This window comes from Biomphalaria glabrata, chromosome 5 (assembly GCF_947242115.1).
Source record: "Biomphalaria glabrata chromosome 5, xgBioGlab47.1, whole genome shotgun sequence".
Taxonomy (NCBI): Eukaryota; Metazoa; Mollusca; class Gastropoda; family Planorbidae; genus Biomphalaria; species Biomphalaria glabrata.
In genome coordinates, this window is record NC_074715.1 from 35,145,710 (window position 1) to 35,169,299 (window position 23,590).

The 23,590-nt window shown below is 35.2% G+C and overlaps 1 protein-coding gene across 3 annotated transcripts in view; it reads left to right on the forward strand.

Annotated features, from left to right (window-relative positions):
• The first annotated feature begins 979 nt into the window (after positions 1–979).
• Positions 980–23,590, forward strand: part of LOC106060958 (atrial natriuretic peptide receptor 1-like) — an 84,241-nt gene continuing 61,630 nt past the window's right edge. Inside the window, exons 1-6 of one of the 3 annotated variants that reach the window (XM_056030276.1) lie at positions 980–1,269; positions 1,531–2,010; positions 2,884–3,139; positions 16,730–16,839; positions 17,907–18,067; positions 21,947–22,102. In XM_056030276.1, coding sequence (XP_055886251.1) covers positions 1,698–2,010; positions 2,884–3,139; positions 16,730–16,839; positions 17,907–18,067; positions 21,947–22,102 — 996 coding nt within the window. In that variant the 5' untranslated portion in view covers positions 980–1,269; positions 1,531–1,697. Of the gene's footprint in view, positions 1,270–1,530; positions 2,011–2,883; positions 3,140–16,729; positions 16,840–17,096; positions 17,208–17,906; positions 18,068–21,946; positions 22,103–23,590 lie in introns of those variants that run through there. The other 2 variants (XM_056030275.1, XM_056030277.1) reach the window with 2 other exon arrangements.

Below are 23,590 nucleotides of genomic sequence, written 5' to 3' on the forward strand. Positions count from 1 at the left end.
TTTTGTGTGAGTCAAGATTCTCCATTAAGAAGGCTTAGTCTGCCAACGCAATTATGTTTTTTTTTTAAATGACTATCTTCTTATTTAATCTTATATTATAATTTACTAACGTTACTTTAAAATAAAATGAAGGCATCAAATGAATAGTGTTACAGCTGTAACAAATTTTTTTGACTTTGTTAGTTTACAAGCTAAAATAATTAAAAGTATTTTTCATTATCTGGAAAATATAAATCTGCTATAATTTAATTAAAGAACAAAAAAATTGGGAAATATCTCTTAAAAATAGAATCCATTTCTACTAGTTTTTCTTGTGCATTTCGAAAATATCCATTTTCCTAATAAGGTCCGAACGAGTTTAACTCTAGTAGTACAATTATATCTCTGGGGTAATCGTCCAATAGGACAAGCTCAATACACGCATCGATAACTGTATTTAGCAGACGGCCTGTGGTAGCCAGGCCGCGATCCGTTGTCTGTCTAGCCGCTTCAATTCATTCCTCCTGGGAACTAGATCTAGACTAGACTCTTTATTTCTTGTATGCTGTAGTGAGTAAAGCTTAGTGACGGTATCTCTTTACTTCTCATGAGCACCTAGCTTTAGTTGATTAATTCACCTTGACATGTTTGCTTTGCATATGTAATTTGTAAGGGCAAGGACATAACTAAACAATATATTCTCATCTTAAAACTTCTATATCACCTTCAGTCGATTGCTATTGGTATCTATTCAAAACGTGCAGTTGAAAATAAAACATTTTGTAATGTCTTTGAAGCAATTATGTATATCATTTAATTGGGTGTTACGCATATACAAACACATAGACATATTTATATATTTTTTAAATACAGAAATTTTTGATTATTTTCAATAAACATTTTTTTCACTAAAGCAAAACTTGAAAACAACAATCTTAACGAACGAGTCACTGACTGTACCAAAAAAAAAGGAATACCTATCGAATAATGATCATTCATTTAGCGGGGGTGGACTGCGCGTTTAGTTTCTATCCAGAGATCGATATACTCCCTGACTGAAGACCAGATGTTGCCCCTGGGATAACTTCTTGTTCTGGGATCTAATTCTGTCTGATGTCCATGTTGTTAAAAATTCAGAGAAAATTTAAGTGCATGATTCTGTTCAGATGGATGATTAAATTATGCTTGAACTTCTCGATAGAAGTGCTTTAAAAAAAACAACTATCTGTCACGTCAAGTCGATGTAATCAAAGGTGAACTCGCTGAAATTAAATAGCTCATTACGTATAGGTAAGGACAAATTAGCGATTGATTCAAAAACTTGTTTTTTTTTTTTTAAATACTCTATGAAAGTACGTTCACATGTGAATGTGTGTGTGAGAGAGAGAGAGAGAGAGAGAGAGAGAGAGAGAGAGAGAGAGAGAGAGAAGAGAGAGAAGTGAGAGAGTGAGTGAGAGAGAGGGAAAGACTTTGAGAACTGATATTCGTTATTACTTGAAAGCGTAGGCGAAAATTATTATCCACAGTCAAAATTCTTTATTGAATATATAGGCTTACTCCGCGATTTCTCTTACACTTGGTGTCAGAAGTGGTACTGGATTTAAAACATCCGTTTTTTGTTCGTACTATTCAATTGGTTATGAATACTATGGAAACGACTCAATTTAAAACTACGGGCTTACTGTGTGAGTCACTTGGTGTTTTTCTTTTCTTGTGAGATGTTCGCCACACTGGCTCTTCAGATTGTGTACGCGTTGACCAGCATGAGGGTCGAGGCCCAGAACATCACCAGAAAGACTGTCAACATTGTGGTTGTGGAGAGCACTGGAGTGCTGGACAACGGAACGACTTACTTTGTCCGATATTTAAACCCTCTGCTGGAGTTGGCCATGAAAGATTCCCAGGAGAAATTCGGCGAGTTTATTGATATACGCATGAGGCATGTTGAAGCCCTGTCTGGGATTTCTCAAGTTGGAGCTGTAGCAGCCAGGGAGTACTACACAGGGGAAGTGGATGTTTTCTTTGGCACAGGTAGGTCCTCAGTATTACTCTTAAGATGATAACTCCTACATACATTCACTAAGAATAGCTACAGATTTGACCTTTGAATTGTAAACAAATTTTGATCATGCATAATTAATAATGATACAAAAAAGGTTATATAAGAAACATTACCGTCAATATATTTTCCATTTTCATCAATCTTCTGTTGTATTGAAAACATTGTGAAATAATTCTTCTTTGTAGATTAGTTTTGAAAGAAGGAACAAGCAGAAATAAGTTAGTAGAAGTGATCATACGTATGCACGCCTACATGGGCTAGTACGGCACAAATATTCAGGGTATTTGAACCAGTTTTTAAACAATATTATAGTATTATATAGCATTTGTTTCGATTCACTTTTAAGCCCACACACATGCATCTCGCTTCAAAACATAGTAGAGATATTAACTAACTCCATCACAATAGATCTCACTTTGTTTTGTGAACCATGACATACTAGAGGTACACTAAAAAATTACAAAAAATAATTATTACGTGGTATTAAAAATGTTTATCAATACCTTCGTAATCTCTACCCCAAATTCACCAAAATATAGCTTGCTGATTAGAAATTTAGCTTCATTTTATGAAAATCTATATAGTTTAAATGTAAAAAAATAGTAATTAATTCAACTTGAGCTAATTTTCAACATCACTAAAAAAACATGAAAGATTGTTCAGCATTGTGTTAGTTGTATACTCTTCTTGTTCGTTAAAGTAATTTTAAATAGTTTGGAATAGGCATTCTGGAAAGATCATTTTTGATTTCATATTTCCAAAAAATACAATGAATAATTTCTTATATGTTTTTTTTCTTTGTGCATGTAATTTGATTCGTCGTTTGTCAAATAACATGAAAGCGTCCAACGAAGGTGCCGCCATTTTGTCCTACATGGCACTGGCCTGGAACCTTCCCGTCATCATTCCAAGAGGAAATGACGAAAACATCCGGAACCTTTCCTATTTCCCCAACATCGTGGCGCTACATCCGCTCGACAAGGTCGAGGTGTCAAGGTTTTTGATGACCATCTGCAAGAAGTATGGATGGAAGAGAGTATCGCTCCTGGTGGACTCTGACTTGACCGTCATGTCCACTACAGCTACAGTGGTTCAATTGTAAGTTTCTTATGAGCGTTGGATCCAAATATTATTTCCTTCTAATCGTTGTATATGCAATGAGTGATGCTATCAAATATTTCCATAGATTTTATTAATTGACTCCAAGTAATTATCTCTGAAGTCGGAAAAAAAGTTCCAATATATATATATATATATATATATATATATATATATATATATATAAAACAACTACCGATCATCTAATAGAAACAAATTATTTTACTAATGCATTTAACCTCTTAGATGACGTCCATACAGATTTGAAAATGTTCCTTTTAATAATTCATAATCAGCAGATAAACCACAGACAGCAATTTTATATCAGCTACATATACATGTATTCACAAGAAAAGGTTTGCTTCTATATAGGTCGGTGTGTCGATAATGGGTTTCACTAAAAGTAAGAATTTCAAATAAATGCAGGAGATTACAGAGACAAAATATGAGCATGCGCATTGGCAGATGTACATTGTACACAGTACAAACTATGGTATAACTTCTAGAGAGCTGAGTGTGTCATCTATGTGTACACATTTACTTTATGCTGCTGTCAGAAAATGTCATTGTAAGACATTGTCACTGAAACAAGTTTAAACAAATACTACTGCTGTGAAAAGAAGTGCCGGTACTCGATAGTAGTTTTGACACTATGAGCTCAATACTTGTTTAAACCTAACATTTGTTGACATGTCTATGAGATCTACCCTAAGTCAAACAGATTGTTTCAATCACAAAGTTCAGAATGACTTTTCTTGCTATCCATACCATCTTTTAAAGACTAGCCTATATAATTTTACGACATGATAGTATTCAGATAGTGATCCGCGTTCCGAGTAGGAATAATGAAACATCATCAAGTTGATGACACTTGTTATATATGTATATCGGATGGATGTAAAATATTGCAGCGGCGTCGCCTACAAGGTGCGAGGGGTACTGACCACACTGTGAGACACCCAAAAAATGGTAACACACAAAAATGAATAACTGTCAGAAAAAAAAACATTATCTGATAAACAATTCGCAGTAACAAACCATTGAAGGACTGTAAGTAATTAGTTCTTTTGTATTTTGACCAACAAAAACAATAAACCAAGAACATATATTATGATTTTTTTTTTATTTTAAGATAACCACGTATTGGTTTTGTCCTATTTTGTCCTATTTTAATGTTGATGTGTCACATTCAGATTTCGAAAATTTAAAGATCTATTGAAAAATCTATTTTTCGAAATGTGCACAAAATAGATGCCAAGTCAACTAATGACCTCACCAAGCCAACATATGACCTCACCAAGCCAACTAATGAGAAGTGTGCTATTCACCCATTTAGATTTGCATATTATATGACATAGCATATAGCATACACAGTTTTTAAACGTGATCTGATAGGCAGTTTGCATTTAGTCGCAATGTTTGCAAAATCTGCATTTCAATTGTAAAGTAACATAAGTGTAAGTAGGACTGACTGAGCTTTAGTATCATAATTTTTTTTTGTGTGCAAAATTTCCAAGGGATAAATGATCATAAATTCCGACTCTGCCTTGTATAAAATGCTTTATTACTCTATACAGTATATTTCTAAATTCTTTAGACCTACTATGAAATAGCTTGTAAATATTAACCTCCAGGTTTCAAAAGCAGAAATCGCACAGAGGGTGGAGGCTGAATCTCCTATTTTTACAGCTCAATTGCTCATTCTGGTCACGTGACGAAGAAATAGAACACTATTTTGTTTAAGCCAATAAATGTCCGTTTTTTCAGATTTTCCACTTTATTGAACTTCTCTTACACCAGTGGTCATCAACGGGGGCGCTATCGCCCCATGGGGAGCGTTTTCGAGATTTTGGGGGGCGCTGGGAACAATAGTGGCGGTAAGGGGGCGCTGGGCATAAAGGGGGAAAGAAAAAACTAAAGGTGCACTGAAACAAAATAAATGTTTAAAATCTTCAAAATTAAAGCTGGCAAACTACATGTAGACAAGTTCTAGTTAGCTGGCTTCTAATTTAAGAACACAAACAACATTAGAAATTGAGTTCGGGAATCCCATTTTCTATTTTTAAATTCTTACTCTTTTGCCGTAATTGCGGGTAACTAGTGCCCTTAGATCTTGCGCACATAAATATTTATGATTTGTTAAACAAACTAGGTAATACGCCTTTAAATTATAGTTTATTTCATGGGCGTAGCCAGGATTTTTTTTCGGGGAGGGTTTTGGGAATCCCCCCCGACCTCTCCCCCCCCCCCCCCCGCGAAAAAAAATTATATATTGTGATGTTGCTTGTTCAGGCTGTCTTGAGGTCAACTATGGATGACTGTTGAATTTCAACCAATTACTCTGCAAGCGTTTGGGTATTATTGTTCGGGTGTATTCCGTGTAGTTGATCAACAATCCAGACAAAACAAACACATCGGTTTTAACTAGTAAAGAGATGTAGTCAACGCTGAAGAACAGTGTAACATGTATTTATTCTAAGAAAAGGCCACAGTAGAAGTCTCTGTCACTAAACACGTCGTTACCCTAGAGGATTATATCGCTAACTGATTTTCCGGTCTCTAACCCAACATATCCCAAACGTCACTAGTCCCGTTCAATATGCGTCTTCTTTGGTGCGTCGCTAAATAACTAAACTATAAATAAGGTGTCTAACAATATATATATATGTGTGTGTACATAATTAATCTTTATTACATTCTGACCCTTTCGGAATACGTTTATTGTTTATTGTAGACTACCCGCCCTTGCTAGCAAGGGGGTCCGGGGGAGTTCGCAGCGCTCCCCCAGCGCGGGGCGAAGCCCCGCCGCCGAGCACTATTTCTGGTATTGAAAGCCAACAAAATGCATATTCTGAGGTATCTACAGTGCATTATCTTGCTATTAAAAATTTTATTTCAAAAACCTAATGTGCTATTCTTACTGACTTAGACCCTCTCGCGCCGTTCGGCGCATTTTCCGGCAAGCTGTTTCCGCAACTCTTATTTTGCGTAATTCATTTTGTCAGAAAACATGTCCCGCAAAACCTCATGCGACGCTCTGTCACAACCTTACTAAGGATTCGACTCCCAGTTCGGCATATGATTTCTTTGATTTAGACCCGATCTCTATGACTGACTCCTAAAATCTGTCTTAGCCATCTTTGTTGAGACACATTTAATGATTTTCAATTTCGGCAGAAGACTATTCACACTGGTAGAAATTTGTAACCCTACTTGACTACGCTCTTGGAATTACATGCCTGTATTTCGCTTTAGATTTTATATCGAAAAGGAACGTTTTTCGTCAAACCATCTGTTGAGGGGTTTTAAACTAAAAAATCTCTGGTTTTTTTTTGTTTTGTTTTTAATTCAAAACCCCATTTAGCTACGATCATAGAATCTGGTGACTGTAGTTTGCTTTAAAATAATATTGAAGAGAGAGGTTTTCAACTCTAAACGCTCTGTAGGGGAATTTTAAACTCAAAACCATCTGGAGGGGTTTTAAACTTGAAAGAAAAAGCCATCTGGAGGAGGGGGATTTAAACTCAAAACCCCTTTGGCTACGCTCATAGATTTTATAGTGTGTAATTTGCTTTTTTTTTATTTTGAAGAGGTACTTTTTAGCTTCAAACCCCAACTGGAAGGGGGTTAAACTCAAAACCCCTTTGGCTACGCTCATAGAATTTTGAGTGTGTAATTTGCTTTTTTTATATTGAAGATGGGGTTATCGTAAATTTTGGATGGGGTTTTAAAATCAAAATCTTCCTCAACTGTGCTGTTGGAATTTGGGAATTGTTGTTTGCATTTTTTTTTGTTTTGTTTTATAGAAGAGGGGGATTTAACTGCAAAAACCTCTGGTAGGGAGTTTAAAATTCAAAACCCCCTGTAGGGGGTTTTAAACTCAAAACCCCCTGGTAGAGGGATTTGTATCTCAAAACCCCCTGATAGGGGTTTTTAAAATCTCAAAACCCCCTGGTAGGGGGATTTAAACTCAAAACCCCCTGGTAGAGGGTTTTTAACTCAAAACTGCCTCGGCTGTGCTGTGGTAAGTGATGATTTAGTATTAAAATCTCACCTAAAATAAACAAAATGAAAGCAAAAATCAGTCACTTAATTCCGCCCCCCCCTGCGGGGGGGGGATTTCATTTCGGGGGGGGTTTGAACCCCAAGAACCCCCCCCTGGCTACGCCCATGGTTTATTTTATCTACATTTGATAATATAAAGATATGTAAATGTTAGTTGACAAAAACGTTAAAGCTAACATTCCAATAGGATAACCCAGATTTAGTGCGTAACAAACCTAATTAATAAGCAAAGAAGTAGACTGGATGGCTTTGGCTAATTTAAAGCTTAAAATTTCTAATATTGCCCGAGTGCAGGAGGGACAAGGTTCCCATTAGCTTAATTTCATTTTGTAATGAATTCAGCAATAATAATGTTTATATTAAAAATAAAAATAAATTTACAAATAAACCTGAAAACAGTAGGCCCTAATATTCCAAAATTTAAAAGGGAGACTTCTTAGGATTTGAAAGAAAGTCATGACAATCAGATCTATTAATGTGTCATCACTGCAAATTATTTGACATTATTTTTGGAAAATGATAATATTGGTAATGCCTTCGATTCCGAAGATTACGGCTGAGTGCAGTGTTTCACAATACTATCAAACCCAGTTGCGACCTGCATATTTTCCCGAATTTTATGCAGACAAAGCCGTTGTCCTGTGGCGGTCTATTTAAGTTTTCTTTCCGTCTTTTGCGCCTGTCTTCAATAATGGCTTTTCTCTAATTCTCAAATGTTTGCCTCGCAGCTTTTATGAGAGCTCTACAACTGTCTCTCTCAGAGACCATCTGCTGCCAGAGAATGCTGCCAGATACTTTCCTCTCTGCCAGTGAGGGTATCTTTATAGTGCTTACGGAGGTCACCTCTGTAACGCCGTCCTCCTCTAAGCTCACCAAAGAAGATCGCCTTTGGCATGCGGTCGTCTCCCAAGTGGGATAAGTGTTATTGACAGCATACAAATTAATAAATAAATGACATTTTGTTCCAATTTGCCTTCTCACGCTTCTTTAAAAGTGTTTATTCTTGGGGGGGGGGGGGGGGGCGCTTGCGGATTATTTAAAAGACAAATTCGAAAAGGGGGCGGTAGGCCAACAAAGGTTGAAGCCCACTGTCTTACACTTATTGAATCAAGTGCTACTTAAGGCGTAGCAGAACAAAGAGAACAGTTGTGGGAGGGGAGGGGGGGAGGAGAGGTGGAAAGGTTTCATCTGATTATCTCAATGTAATCTAGGCCTATAAGATACCAGCATTTTTACTTGTTCAAAATGGGTGTCTGCGCATAATGATAAAATAATTCCTAAATAAATAATGACCAAATTAAGATTTAGCATCCCCCATATAATGGCGAAGTAGGAAATAGGAAAATATGAGTTTGTTGTTTCTGTTCAGGTTTTTTGTTCTAGCGCACTAGTGATTGTACCATGTACAGATCTCTATGTACCATGTACAGATCTCTATGTAACATGTACAGATCTCTATGTAACATGTACAGATCTCTATGTAACATGTACAGATCTCTATGTAACATGTACAGATCTCGCTGTAACACGTACAGATCTCTTTGTACCATGTACAGATCTCTATGTAAAGTGTACAGATCTTTGTGTACAATGTACAGATCTCTATGTAACATGTACAGATCTCTATGTAAAGTGTACAGATCTTTGTGTACCATGTACAGATCTCTATGTACCAAGTACAGATCAGATCTCTGCGTATGTCATTGAAAAAAAAATAATTGTCAAACTTTTTCTTGCTATTAGTTAATTAAAAAAAAAGAACTGCTCGTGCGGCACTCATTACGCCGAATAAATTTTATACAGTAAAAAATTCAAACCAACACAAAATCAATTCCATGCTCGTCATCACAATCTAATCCAAGTTTTATTCTTCTCTAAGCTTCCTTAGCTCACTCTACTGCAGAATAGACTTTAGAGTGAAACTCTTCAAAGACTATAGAAACAGTGTGTAGGCGGCGACCATTTTTTAATTGGTTCAGGTTTTGATTTTCTTTCTTTTTTTTTAATTCTTTGACCGAATAATTTATTCTGCAATTTAAATAAGTTCTTCCTACCACTATTTGTTCTTAGAGGATACAGCAAATACACAAAAAGGAAAGATTTATTCAGATACATAACAAAATAAATTTTTTATTCATTAATAGTGAGACTATTCGAATAGGGTTTGTTGGACTAGTCCGTTTCGTTTCTTTGATTAAAAAGTATTGGGCCGGAAGTCGCTTTTTTCCCTATATATCTTTGTATTTTTCAGTTCTCTTTTTAAATTAAACCGACATTATTATGCTATAATTTTAAGTGTACCTGATAGAGAAAAAAATTCTGCACAAAAATACGGGTAGTTGTGATCAAACCCGATAGAGGCTATAAAAAGAAAAGACCTGAAACTAGCGCGTGAAACTACACATTTACAGTACTTTATTTGATGAGTATTTTACCCAATATCTGTGTTGTTTTTTTAGGACTAGCTTATTTCATGTACCCGGCATTTTCCGATACACAATTTCATACACAAAATAATTGTTGAAAAAAAGTGTAGTGATTTTAAACTTTAAATGATTACTTAAAAAGGTGTTACTCTAATCAATTTTGAATATTGTTTTGTTATGAATGTCACTGTTTATTTTGTGTCTGTTCTAGTTTCTTAAATTTTTCTTGAGTAAAGGGGTCGTTTTTCTCCTAAAGGGTATACCTGATTTCTCCAAGCAGTCTTTGTAAAATATTGGTCCTAAATAATGCTATGTTTATAAACGAAAAATCGCAAGGCTGCATTGTGATGAATGTACGTGTTAGTTCAATATATTTTATATTACTAGGTAACTATAAATAACCGCATAAATATACGTAAGTTTAATTTTTTTTCTGTTAGATAAAGTCAAATTTTTGTTTATATCCTAATTCTAAAAAGGAATAATAATAGAATTATACAGTAAAAATAATCACTAAGTTTTTCTTTTAATAGTTTCGAAAGTCTAACTGAGTTTGTGTTTTTGCAGATGTACACAAGCTACACTATGAGTCAGTCCATCTATTCTGGCTATTTAGAAATGAGAGTAAAAATGTATTTTTAGCCTGAATTTAAGAAGTTACAATCTTCAAACAACTAATATTGTGATGATAGCTTCAAAAGGAAGGATGTGTTAATATTAGAAGATATTACGTCATAAAGTCAAATTTTTGTTTATATCCTAATTCTAAAAAGGAATAATAATAGAATTATAAAGTAAAAATAATCACTAAGTTTTTCTTTTAATAGTTTTGAAAGTCTAAATGAGTTTGTGTTTTTGCAGATGCACACAAGCTACACTATGAGTCAATCCATCTATTCAAATTGTTTAGAAATGAGTGTAAAAATGTGGGCTTCGATATTTTTAGCCTGAATTTAAGAAGTTACAAACTTCAAACAACTAATATATTGCCTCTTCCATAAAACTTTGTACTTATAAAATAAATTTATCCAATGCTCGAAATCCTGCTTGTATACTTATGCCCTATTTAAACCGATCCGGTATCAATGTATTAAGTAGCAATAAAAAATTAAATGAAAGAAGATTGAGATATACATATATTTTTGTGACGGTACGCACTGGTACGGGGTACCGGCACCTTTTATCAATGTCGGGAAAAATGAGTACTTATCTTGTAATTCAACGTTAATTTATTATTAGTTGAAAGTTAGGCAATCTATCACTGAGTACCGAAGCCTCTTTTTTATTTTTACAAAAAAAAAAAAAAAACACTTTATATACTTTCAGCCGACATGCCGTATTATTAAAAACACCTCTATGTGAACTTCTCAATCATCTAGAGTCTTGGACAGTCATTATTTTAGACTAGATTTAAGTAGAGTCTAGATCTAGATTTAGTAGGCCTATTATTATAAAAAAAAATAATCAGTCATTATAGACATCATTTTATTATTAGGTCTAGGCATTGAAAAGTAATTCTATTAATAAACTATAATAGATCTAAGTCTAAGTACTAACTTATTAAATAAGTCATTATAAGTAGAAGTATTATAATGAATATTGTATAGATCTAGATTATAGATAGATCTATAGATAGATCTCTAGTTTAGTAGATTAAGTATAGAGTATAGTAAACGTATTACAGTATTATTAGATCTATGTCTTATGTCTATATCTAATAATCTAATAATTAAAAAAACTTTAGTCTTTATTAATATCTAGGCTTTTTTCTAATAAAAACTGACTATAGGCATAGCATAGGCTATAGAATCTATACTATTACTAGATCTGTTCGATTGTTATATATAGATCTAGACTAGAATTAGATTATAGATCTAAATATATTAATGGAGAGATGATATGAGGTGTTAGCTAATAGCGTTGCACAAGAAACAAACCTGGGTTTTTCTAAACTCTAATACTTGGTATGTAATAGTAAAACAGCACCTACCTAAATAAATCGTAACTAGCAATCAAAAACCTATATTTGTTGTAGTATATATAGGTCTGTGGTTGTATTTTATATAGCCTTCGTAACTTTTTCTATAGAGAAATGACTTTTGTAATTTCTTTTACTGAAAATTGGGCTATTTGCGTCTGACACATATATAATTTTTATGTTCAGCAACAAACCCTATTGAACATGTCGTAAGCTTAGACTTATATATATATTGTATCTAGACTGGACATGGAGGTCTTTTAAAACTACAAAAAATGGCGTTGTTTTGTAAAGTAGTTATAAGAAATAAAGATTTTTTTTCAACCCTAGCCTATATAACATATAATTTAATTTTTAGATCTAGATCTAGTAATTGAACATCAAAAATAAGAGTACTCTCGTATCATGATTATTATTTTGCAATTTTTAGATATATAATGTAGAAAGATCTAGGTAATCAATATATTTAATGTACATAAGATGATTAAAATCAACAGACATGAATTATTTCGATCTAGGATTTTTGAAACATCTCAATGGAAACTAACAGGAAATGGCTTTGTTTCATATATAAGCGTGAATATATAGTTCTGTGATTGATAGCCCTTTCTAAAGAAAATCCGAGAAATGACTTTGCATTATTTCTAAACTACGAAAAATAAAGATCATTACTTTTCTAAGTCAGAAAAGATTGATTGGGGCGACTTTCCTTATAGCCTGAAAAAGAGTTACGTACATAAAAATCTATATATATAGGTCTGTGAATCGATCAATCGCGGATAAGAATATATTTCCGGTTTCCAGTCTAGATATCTATACTATAAAGTAGAATGTGAGGTGTATGTATGTTACTTATAGACATCAAAACCGCTTGACCAATCTTGATAAAACTTAGCAGGAATGTTTCTTGGGTACCAACTTAGACCGTAGTGTATGTATTGTAGCCCTAAAACAAACTTAAGACCCTAAAAAAAAAAGTTGTCCGACTCTATTAAAGCTATAGTATTTTATGGATCTAGGCCATGTCTACAATATTGACATAGAAAAGATCGAAAGGATTTAGACCTAGATCTAATTTTTAGAAATACACTTTGCGCAGATAGTTTTTTACTTTGACACATGAAAATACAAAAGAAGATCCATTGATTTTATTATATAATAAAATTAACCTTCAATTTTGTGTTTCAAAAGCATTTTTTTAAATTAATTAGTTCTTTATATCTGTGACTGCAGATTTCCTGACAAACATTCTTTCATTAGACAATACCGTAATGAATCGCTTACTAAAAATTAATTCGTTTAATTGTTTACTTTATAATCCCATCCCTAGATCTAAAACTCTAATTCAACTCTAAGATGATAAAACTTCTCTTAGCACAGATAGTTTTATACTATACTACTAATTATAGTCCATCCATTTCATATTTTGATCAAATAAACATTCAAATTTGGTTTTCTAAAGCATTTTTAATAGACTGCATTCGTTTACGAAAGCTGCGAAGCCGGGTTGAGATAGGCCTAGATCTATATTCATTCATGAATCGCGTACTAAAAATTATTTCGTTTAATTGTTCACTTTATAATCCCATTCATTTGACAAAGCTATCGCTCTTTTCGTTTTTAATAGATATGAATGTATCGGCTTCGGGTAAACCCATTTTCGCAAAACTAATTTTATTTTCGTAGCGAAAGAGAAATAACGTGAAAGGATCATTAGCTAAGTTTAACATACACCTAAATCCAATCCACTACATTAGTAAACACAAACTTAGACCCGCAGGCCGCGGGTAATGCCAGGCTAGTAATATATAAGTCATAAGACAGTGCAGTAGGCAAGGGCATTATTTAAATTATTATTTTTATATAAGATATACATATTAAATATAAGAAAAAAAAAAGAAAAAGTATTAAATAAAAAGTATTTTTCTTTTTTAAAAAATTGCTTATGTATAGCTCATCCCTCATGCTTATATCCTCCTAAATACATTGTGGTCAAATCTCTTTTGTTGACCAGTAGGGGAAGCACTGGCGGATCCAGGGGGGGGCGGTAGGGGCGATCGCCCCCCCCCACTCGGCCGACCCCCCCCCCCCAAAGGGGGGGGCGGACGAATTTTAGTATAGAATTCACACAATTTGTATACGAATTTATTACTTATGTTAATAATATATACTAATTATTTATATTTCAACCTATTTTTAGATTATTTCGCCCCCCCCCCCTTTCTAGTATTTTGGCCGATTTGGTAGGGTCGGGAGGGGGCGATGGCATCAACCCGCGCCCCCCAATCATAAACTTTCGAGTGGGGGGGGGCGGTCCTATTTATTTGTAGATATCACAGCTTGCTAACAGAATCAATTAAATATCTACATGATTAAAACTTTTTATTGGTATTTAACAGGTCTTTATATTATGTCTTTCATCTTTGGCCGATTGGAAGGGGAGGAGCGAATACCTCTACTGCCCTTCCCATCTAAACCCTTTGAGTGGGGGGGGGGCGGTCCTACTTTTATGGAGAAATTATAATATGTGAACAAAATTAGTCGAATATCTATATAATATAAACAGGTGGATGGGTGATACATGCAATCACCTTCCCCCCCCCCCCCCCCAATCGGACAAACCAATACTTTTTCTTTTTGTTTTATAGTAAGAAATCACAAAATTTAAAAAATCTGTCACTAATATAATTTATATATGCTATAAAGTAAATTCTTATATCGAGTCGCCCAACCTCTATTCTTTAATGCAAAATGCAATCATTAGCAGAAATTATAAAAAGGAGGGAGGATTAATCATTTTCATTTTACCGCCCTTCCCCTTTCCAGACAGAGTTTGTGTAATTTCACATGAATTTATTATAACTATTTTAAGAAAGACTTTGCTTTGGAAAAGTTATAATTCAAACGAAATTTTTCAATATAACAGTCACGGTTGAGATGAGTTCAAAAGCCAGATAATCTTTTCCTAGTCGACTTTTTCCAACCTTTACTCTATCTCATATTTTTCTAGTTAAATAAATTTAGGACTATAACTCACAATTTATGCTTACATTTTATTGAAATATTATTAATCGAATTTTTTTTTTCGGCGGCGATCCTCAAAGCCTTAATCTAAATATGTTGGGTATCTTATCTTTTCAAAGAACAAATCGGTTGTATTTGCAATGTATTAAGGGACTATAAATTCATATTAGAATATTTTTCCACATTATTCAAAAGGTCCTTTATAATAGAATGAATAATGAGCTGTAGGTCAGGAGAATGCGTTACTGCAGTGAAGAATGCCAAAAAACGCTTTTAGCGTTGAGGCTTCGCCCCGAACCTCACTGATGAATAATAAGCTGTAGATGTCAGGAGAGTGCGTTTCTGCAGTGAAAAATGCAAGAAAACGGTTTTGGCATCGGGGCTTCGCCCCGAACCCCACTAATAAGTGATAAGCTGTAGATGTCAGGACAATGCGTTTCTGCCGTGAAAAATGGAAGAAAACGCTTTTTGCGTAGGGTCTTCGCCCCGAACCCCACTGATAAACAATGAGCTGTAGATGTCAGGAGAATGCGTTTCTGCAGTGAAAAATGCAACAAAACGCTTTTTGCGTCGGGGCTTCGCCCCGAACCCCACTAATAAGTAATAAGCTGTAGATGATAAACAATGAGCTGTAGATGTCAGGAGAATGCGTTTCTGCAGTGAAAAATGCAACAAAACGTCGGGGCTTCGCCCCGAACCCCACTAATAAGAAATAAGCTGTAGATGTCAGGAGAATGCGTTTCAGTCGTGAAAAATTGAAGAAAACGCTTTTGGCGTCGGGGCTTCGCCCCGATCCGCACTGATTAACAATGAGCTGTAGATGTCAGGAGAATGCGTTTCTGCAGTGAAAAATGCAACAAAACGTCGGGGCTTCGCCCCGAACCCTACTAATAAGTAATAAGCTTTAGATGTCAGGAGAATGCGTTTCTGCGGTGAAAAATGCAAGAAAACGCTTTTTGCGTAGGGGCTGCGCCCCGAACCCCCACTGATAAATAATGAGCTGTAAATGTCAGGAGAATGCGTTTCTGCAGTGAAAAATGCAAGAAAGCCCGAACCCCACTGAGGAAACTTATAGCGCTTTCCCAGACCCCCAAGCGTGCAAGAGAAAGGCCTCAACATGACTGTTTTTTTTCCTGTTTTTTTTTTTCGCCGAAGATTGAGAAGCAGTCTTATTTTATTCTCATATATCGATATATATATATATATATATATATATATATATATATATATATATATATATATATATATATATATATATATATATATGCTGTACGCACGTTTATGCATAGGGTTAGGGTTTAATGGGCGTTAGGGTTAGGGTTTGGAAAAAAATCGCCCCCCCCACTCCAAAGTTCTGGATCCGCCAGTGAGGGGAAGGGAGTATATGGGAGACGGTTTCGATGGTGCCTTTAGGCTCTCAGCTAACACACCTCAGCTCCAGTCGGGTTTCGAACTGGAGCTCCCTTGATAGGTAGCCAAGCGAGCCACCATGTCACTTAGCCACACATTCACCTTTCACAAATATATTACAAGCTTGTGGATTTATTCATTATTAAGTGCATTTCTATTCAAGCTTGAAGCGGGTAGAGAGTCAACAAAAGTCTGTCCTGTTAAAGATAAACTACATTCTTTATATCTTTTTTATAACCTGCATCAACATCTTTGTAGAGAAAAATCACATTTCAGTATTTAAAGTATAATTCAAGAGTTTGTTGAATGATATTTTAAAATTAAAAAAGAAAATAACTTTGATTGATCACTTAATGTGATTATATAAAACGTTTTGCAAGTTTAAAACTAAGACTATAATTAAGGACTTTTTTTTTAAAGATGTTTATTGACTTGGTTGTATTCTGCACTGCTGTTGAGCTACCAATTTGTTTGGGTCTTCCAATCTCTGTCACTTAGTTTTCATGAAACCACCTTTTTTTTAAAAATTAATTTTTAAAATTCATTGGCCTTGAAAACATGCCCCAAGGCAATTAAGAATAATTAGCAAAAAATAATGCTCTACAGCAAGCGTTGATAAGCTGGGATGTTTAAAAATAGTTGGAATGTTTAACTAATTGTTTGACCTTTTGTTTGTTTCAAACAAAGATTCTGTGGCAAGTATGAAATGACGTGTCTACAACACAACTGGTCATGCTTCCGGTGTCCGAGCACTAACCTAGATGTTGCATTGACCGAAGCAAAGAATAATGCCAGAGGTAAGTGTTCATTTCTTGACACACTAACTCAAGGTGTTCGGAAAGATCCACATTGCACTAGAATAAACTCCTCTTGCTATTGATTGATAGAAGGGAAGGGGCTGGAAACATTTGTAGAATTCGCTTCCCTCGTTTGTGCACTGGACATACTGTGTATGTGTTGATATTGTGCTTATGTGTTTGTTGTTTGTGTATAGAGTGATTTCCCTTAGTATGCAAGCTTATATTGGAGTGTTGTGTGTAAACTGTGTCATGAGGGACTGTGTGTGTAGAGTCTGATATACCTAGCGCCTTATTGAGTTCAGTGTTCCTTAGTGTAACATTAAGCTTATAAGTGTATTTTTGAAGCTAACTGTATGTGTATTTGTGTGAGGGTACAGTTTCTAGATCTTTAATGTTGAACATCGTTTATTTTTTAAAAATTTGATTTGCATATTTATTTTCTTTTAGAAAACACACACATAGTACTTATATTAAATTGATTCCTCTAAGGTGCTGTAAAGTACACACACAAACACACATTATTGTATGCAAGGCAAGGCTCTCGTCTTTTGCACACCAGATGTCTATTTAAATCTCTCTGTGTATCACAAAAGGGACAGTACACATACCAAATATCATAACACGCAGCGCGCAGGAGCAATGCTTTTGGTTGGACATTTAATACTAAAATTCTGCAGTTCGTTGTTCTTACTTGTACAGACTTGCAGGCAATGACCACACGATAGCTGGTCACCTAATGGAGGCCTGTTTCTCCCCCACTATATACATTGAGTTGGCTAGCAATTTGTCCAAAACATTAGCTACGTTTTGTGCCAATGTTGTGGAGGTGGACACTTCAATCGAGGTTCTGTTAATACTAAAGTACATACATTGAGACAATCACCACTTACAGCACTCTAAACTTGTACCATCATAACTTCAGGCATCCTTTTTTTGTTTTTTTTTATGTATTAGTGATTGTATTGGTCAGTGTTACAGGGTTATATAAAGTTCAGGTCCACTTCTTTCTCAGATCAAATTTCAAAGTTTATAAAACATGAGAGGGTTTTATCTTGTTTCTGTAGTGTATATACTGTTGATGAATATCGGTGATGTACGGAGTCTGTTACTGCGTGCCACAAATCTGGGCATGACACAGCCAGAGTATCTGTACATAGTGCCGGATATAGAAGGATTTGAACACACAGGGCTGGATGTTTGGAGGCGTAATGATTCCAATGATGATGTAAGTGACTTTTCCAGTTGTACTTTCTATTTTAAATCATGTCACACTTCTGTGTGTAAGCCAGAAGAAAGAGAATGAGTGAGAGAGAGAGAGAGAGAGAGAGATAGTGGCACTGCGCTATCCGGGAGAAGAGGACCTTACCAGGTCACCTTTTGTGAGAGAGAGAGAGAGGGAGTTCATTATTGATAGACTGAACAATCTGGATGACCTTGATGTAAACTGGCTTAATGTAGAACTATTTAGGTAGAAGTTGAACAAAATTAAACGTAAATAATCCTGAAAAGTTGGTAGGCTGGACTGCGACTCTATATAGAACGTATCAGGGTCATTGTCTCAGGTTCTTCTCTGATGGTTATTAATCGTCAGTTTCTTCAATGTACTTAATCTATTCAACGATAATACTTTATATCAGTCAGGGTAATAGTTTAATTGTACATGTGATTTATATTCTATGTTCGTTCATCGCTAGATTATTTGTTTATTGAGTTGAGTTTAAAGAACGCATGGCAAATACATTCTGCGCTTTCTCAGTGTATTTCAATAGAGGCACTTCCGATCTCGCGTGTGTCATGGGGAGGCGACACAGCTCTCCAAAATAAGCACGTGACACAATTCTCAAAACAGATTTGATTCTGTTCTCGCCAATTAACAACTATTTAATATTGTTTTAAAACTAGAACTAGATGCATCTATCAATAGCATTTGACACATTGAGTGTTAACGAAGCGTTTTTTTAAAACACATTTAGTGACAAAGCTTATATCAATTCACTCTGTCTGTCTGTCTGTCTGGTAAAAAGTTTGTACACGTTATTTCTCACACATCAACTCTCGGATCAAGTTGAAATTTCGCACAATTATTTCTAGTACTTGGCAAAATAAGAATCAATCAACACAAATTAACCCATTAGCTAATTAACTATTGGCAATTAATTATTTTGTTTGGTCCTCGCATTGAACAAGGGAACGAAATCATACTTGACAGATGTGGTGGTATAAGTTGAGTTAGTCTCATTGAGGAAGCTTGAACCCTTACTTCGAATTCTTATGCATTTAAAAAGCGATCACGGTAACATTCACAGAGATACCCACTTCTTCCCCCCACCTTTATGTCCCAACTGGTCCAACTAAGTGATTGTATCATAGCGCATTGGGAAAGCTAAACGCATGACATTGCGCTAAACCAAAAAACAAAAAAATTGTAACATTATTTCTAATCGCTCAGATGTATTACTGTTGGTCTAGATTTATGACAAATTTAATTACAGGATTGATCCAAACTAATTGATACAATTACGCTTAATATAAACTTTTTATTTTGTAAAAGTATTTCTTAAATATTTTTCTTGTTTGTGAAGAACTTACCTTACACTGACCTTACATAGCGTCTTGATATGTATGTGTTCTCTACACATTACTTACTATTGGAATCTTTCAAATTAGGCGTTAAAATTTTTTTTTTTACGAGTGTGCAAAAAATTTAGAAATGAATGAAGGCGGCTTCGGGTTTCATTAAACACTTGATGTTTACTTTTGAGAATAAAACTTAAGTGAGACTACATAAAATACTGGAGTGAGAATAATGTCTGCAATCTTTATTTCAATCAATGGATTTATAATTCAAGTTAAAGCCTACTAAAACAAATCTTTTTGGTTCATAAAATACAAAAGAATAATATTCTTTCTATCTAAATCCAATTTAAATATCTAAACACGAAGACGAGAAAATTGGAAGAAAATAAATTTATGAAATATTAATGTGTTGTTTCAGACAAGATTGATATTATTTGCTATAGTCTCAGTGATGCTAAATGTCAAATGTATAGATAAATGCCAGATATAAAGAAACTCTTACAATTTGAACAAAAACATTTTTACCAGGAACCTGAATTAACATTGCAATTTCTAACCAGAATTTCTTCCTTTCTAAAAAAATATTGTAACGACCTGCCAATCAAACGAAAGCAAAGCTATTCAAGGTCATTTCTAGTTGAAACAATGGCTTACATAACTAAAATATTTAATTTAAGGAGAAAAATGAATTTTGAACAAACTAAATTGTTAAGCAATCACAGCAAGCATTTCTTTAACGACATCACAAAAGACAATTTGGGTCTCGTTGTTTGAACAACTTGGGTGTATTTGTTAGGGCACTTTGGGTACAGTTTAAGGACAGTTTGGGTCTAGTCGTTAGGACAGTTTGGGTCTAGTCGTCAGGACAATTTGGGTCTAGTTGTTTGAACAATTTGAGTCTCGTTGTTAGACAACTTGGGTCTCGTTGTTAGGACGATTTGGGTTTAGTTGTTAGGACAATTTGGGTCTAGTTGTTAGGACAATTTGGGTCTAGTTGTTTGAACAATTTGGGTCTAGTTGTTAGATAATTTGGGTCTAGTTGTTTGGACAATTGGGGTTTAGTTGTTAGGACACTTTGGGTTTAGTTGTTAGGACACTTTGGGTTTAGTTGTTAGGACAATTTGGGTCTAGTTGTAAGGCGCCTCCACGCTATGTCTTGTGTAAGATAATTCCAAGGTAAAAAACCAAATAGCACAAATGTGAAAGGTCAACACTGCACAGGTGAAAGGTCAACACTACACAGGTGAAAGGTCAACACTGCACAGGTGAAAGGTCATCACTGCAGAAAAAACTTGACTCTGATGACCGCTGTCGAATAATACGTTTAATCGATCCATTCATTATAGAAGACCTGAACACTGACCTGCAACGTCACAACCTGTGGGCAGTTTAGACCAATAGGGTGTGGCCACGTCACAGGCCTGTATGACGTGGCGATAAGCTATTGATCTCCATAGCCCTTAAGTTTCGACGTCGCAGGTCAGTGGTGACGAATTTTCTCGGTTTAATACGTAATGAAAGGAACCGTCATAGGTCATTTAGCTAAATCTCTAAATATCAGAGAACTAAAACCCAGTCTCTATCTTAAGTCACCAAAAGTATTCAATGTTTACTTTCTAGTCTTATTTTCCCATTGCCACGTCATTGTCACCAATTCACAACTTTTCGAGGCCTACTTCCTAATCATGTCCAAACACTAGAATGATACAGGTGCTACAAAATTATTAATAACATATTTTAGTGGCCCAGAAGGATAGATAAACTGACAGCTAAACTTCACATAACCAAAAGAGTCATCAAGACCCTATGCATCTTTCAAACACTTTTTCTCAATCCAATACATCTCACGTTAATCTCACATTGCCAGTGAATGAATGCCAACCTACTCGCTCAGCGATTTATATCATATTGTGTGTCTGTCATCATGTTCAGTTATTCCTTTCATGTTTTAAACAAAAATTGACATCATACTATAAAAAGGAAATCCAAATGTACGAACCAGAGCTGAGTTGATAAGAATAGAAGCTTAGAATAGAAATGATTGGACATGACGATCGATGGGAAGAACATCTGTTTGTTTTGATTTCCGCAGCTTTTTATCCGAAAAACAAATAGAAGCTATTCTTACGCTCTAGCTTTACAACCATTTTTTCCCCAAATAAACACATACAATCTCACGACACACACACCACCACACATTCGGAGATGGTGTGCTCATATCACACTGTCTGTCAAACGATATTTTATTGCAATTACTTATGAATGTTTTCTTGTGAGTTAACTTTTTGCCATTATTGAAACTATGCCAAGAAGTCTCACTGATTGTTAAATTTAAACAGAATGAGCGTTGAAAAGATTGTAAACATGTCATCTTTTACTACAGACTTAAATTTTGTGTACATTGTTTGCGCCAATTATTATTATTTATTGTATTGTACAATTTGTAAAACAAATTTCCTGACGGATAGAAAAGATTATTATTATTATTGAGTATGATCTTAATTCTTCTGTCGGTTCAACTTTCTAGATGGCCAGAGAAGCGTTCCGTCGTGTGATGTTGGTTCTGATCAAGACTCCATCCCATGACTCCTTCCAACAAATGTTGCACCGCTTGAACGAGCTGATGTTTGGCAACAAGACTTCCTCCTACGTCACAGCCACCTACAACGATGAAGAAATTGAGGTACTTTCTAGGCTTTTATTTTAATGTACCTACAACGATGAAGAAATTGAGGTACTTTCTAGGCTTTTCTTTTAATGTACCTACAACGATGAAGAAATTGAGGTACTTTCTAGGCTTTTCTTTTAAATATATATTTAACTCTACCACGACAGCCCAGTCGATCTGCACACCTAATAACGGTCACAATTGTTTAAGATGGAAGATGGTGATCAACACTTTGTGAAGTGGCTCTCTGGCACAGCAAAGAACCATCTGCTATTCTCAAACATGCAGCAAAAAATGTAACACAAATATTTAAAAGTATAAATGACATTCAGTATCCCTCTTGGTGCAAACTACTGCTACCATTTTCTTGAGAAATTCTCGAGGTTTATATAAGGCCGCTTTCAATCAGAAAGATAAGAATTTTTTAAAATGCGAGTTAAATAAATACTTGACAATTTGTGTGAGCAAATAACGTTTCTATACAGTTAGATCATTGATTGTGCCATTCGGTACCGTCATTTATTTTGTTATGTTCAAGGCACTTGGTTGCTGCTTCATCTTTCAGTCTAAATTTTAGATTTGATGCCAATAAAAAAAAACCAGCGTAACAAGGGCCCAGTGGCAATCAATATATCTGAAACCTGAAGAGTGGGTTGGGGTGGGCTCTTTGACACTTTGATTGTGCGTGTCTCACTCACCACTGTGTGCACAGTTCACTGCTTCATTGATGCATGGACATCGAGAGGTCACAGGCCATTATGGTACAATGATTTCAGTTTACATTTCCAATCAATTTTCGGCTGCAATTAGAGACACAGTGGGAGGGAAGGGAAAGTCCAATTTACGCCAGCACTCCCCCCCCCCCCCCCCAGGGTAGTACTTGTGAGTGTTTCTCTACAGTTCACACTTGGTAGCTACGAAATGTGTAGGCCTATTAACATGAATCTATATTGCAACAACACTCAGTAGTTCCTGGCTGCTCCTATTAGAATGTAATAAATACAATTATACTTTGCTTTCACTGAACAAAATTTCTAGTTTATATAAAAATGCACTTAAATAACTGACTCTTAACAAATGTTTCAGTCATTGAGTTGGTCTTGTTGGTGACTTGCATCAGCCAATGCCGTTTGGTTTCAGCGGTGTCCCAGTCTTTGCTAGGGTAAAGCGCTCTGCGCTGCAAACTGTTCACTTTCACTGACTTCTTATATTTCCTCTGGGTTAACTCCCGAAGCATTTTCCATGTTTAGATATAGCTGCAAGGTAGCAGAGATTTGAATTCAGACTTTTCCTTCATCCAAGTGGGTAGCCAGCCAACACTTGTAAATAACACAGCCTATAACGGTAACTGCGGATAATAAAACTGACCACTTGGTCAAAGCTAGCTTTCTTGAGGATAATCCAATGTACCATAAATTAACAGAGGTAGCACAGTTCACACAGCTATGCGAATTAAAATAAAAAGAATATTTTACCAATATAGTGAAAAAATAAAGACTGGTT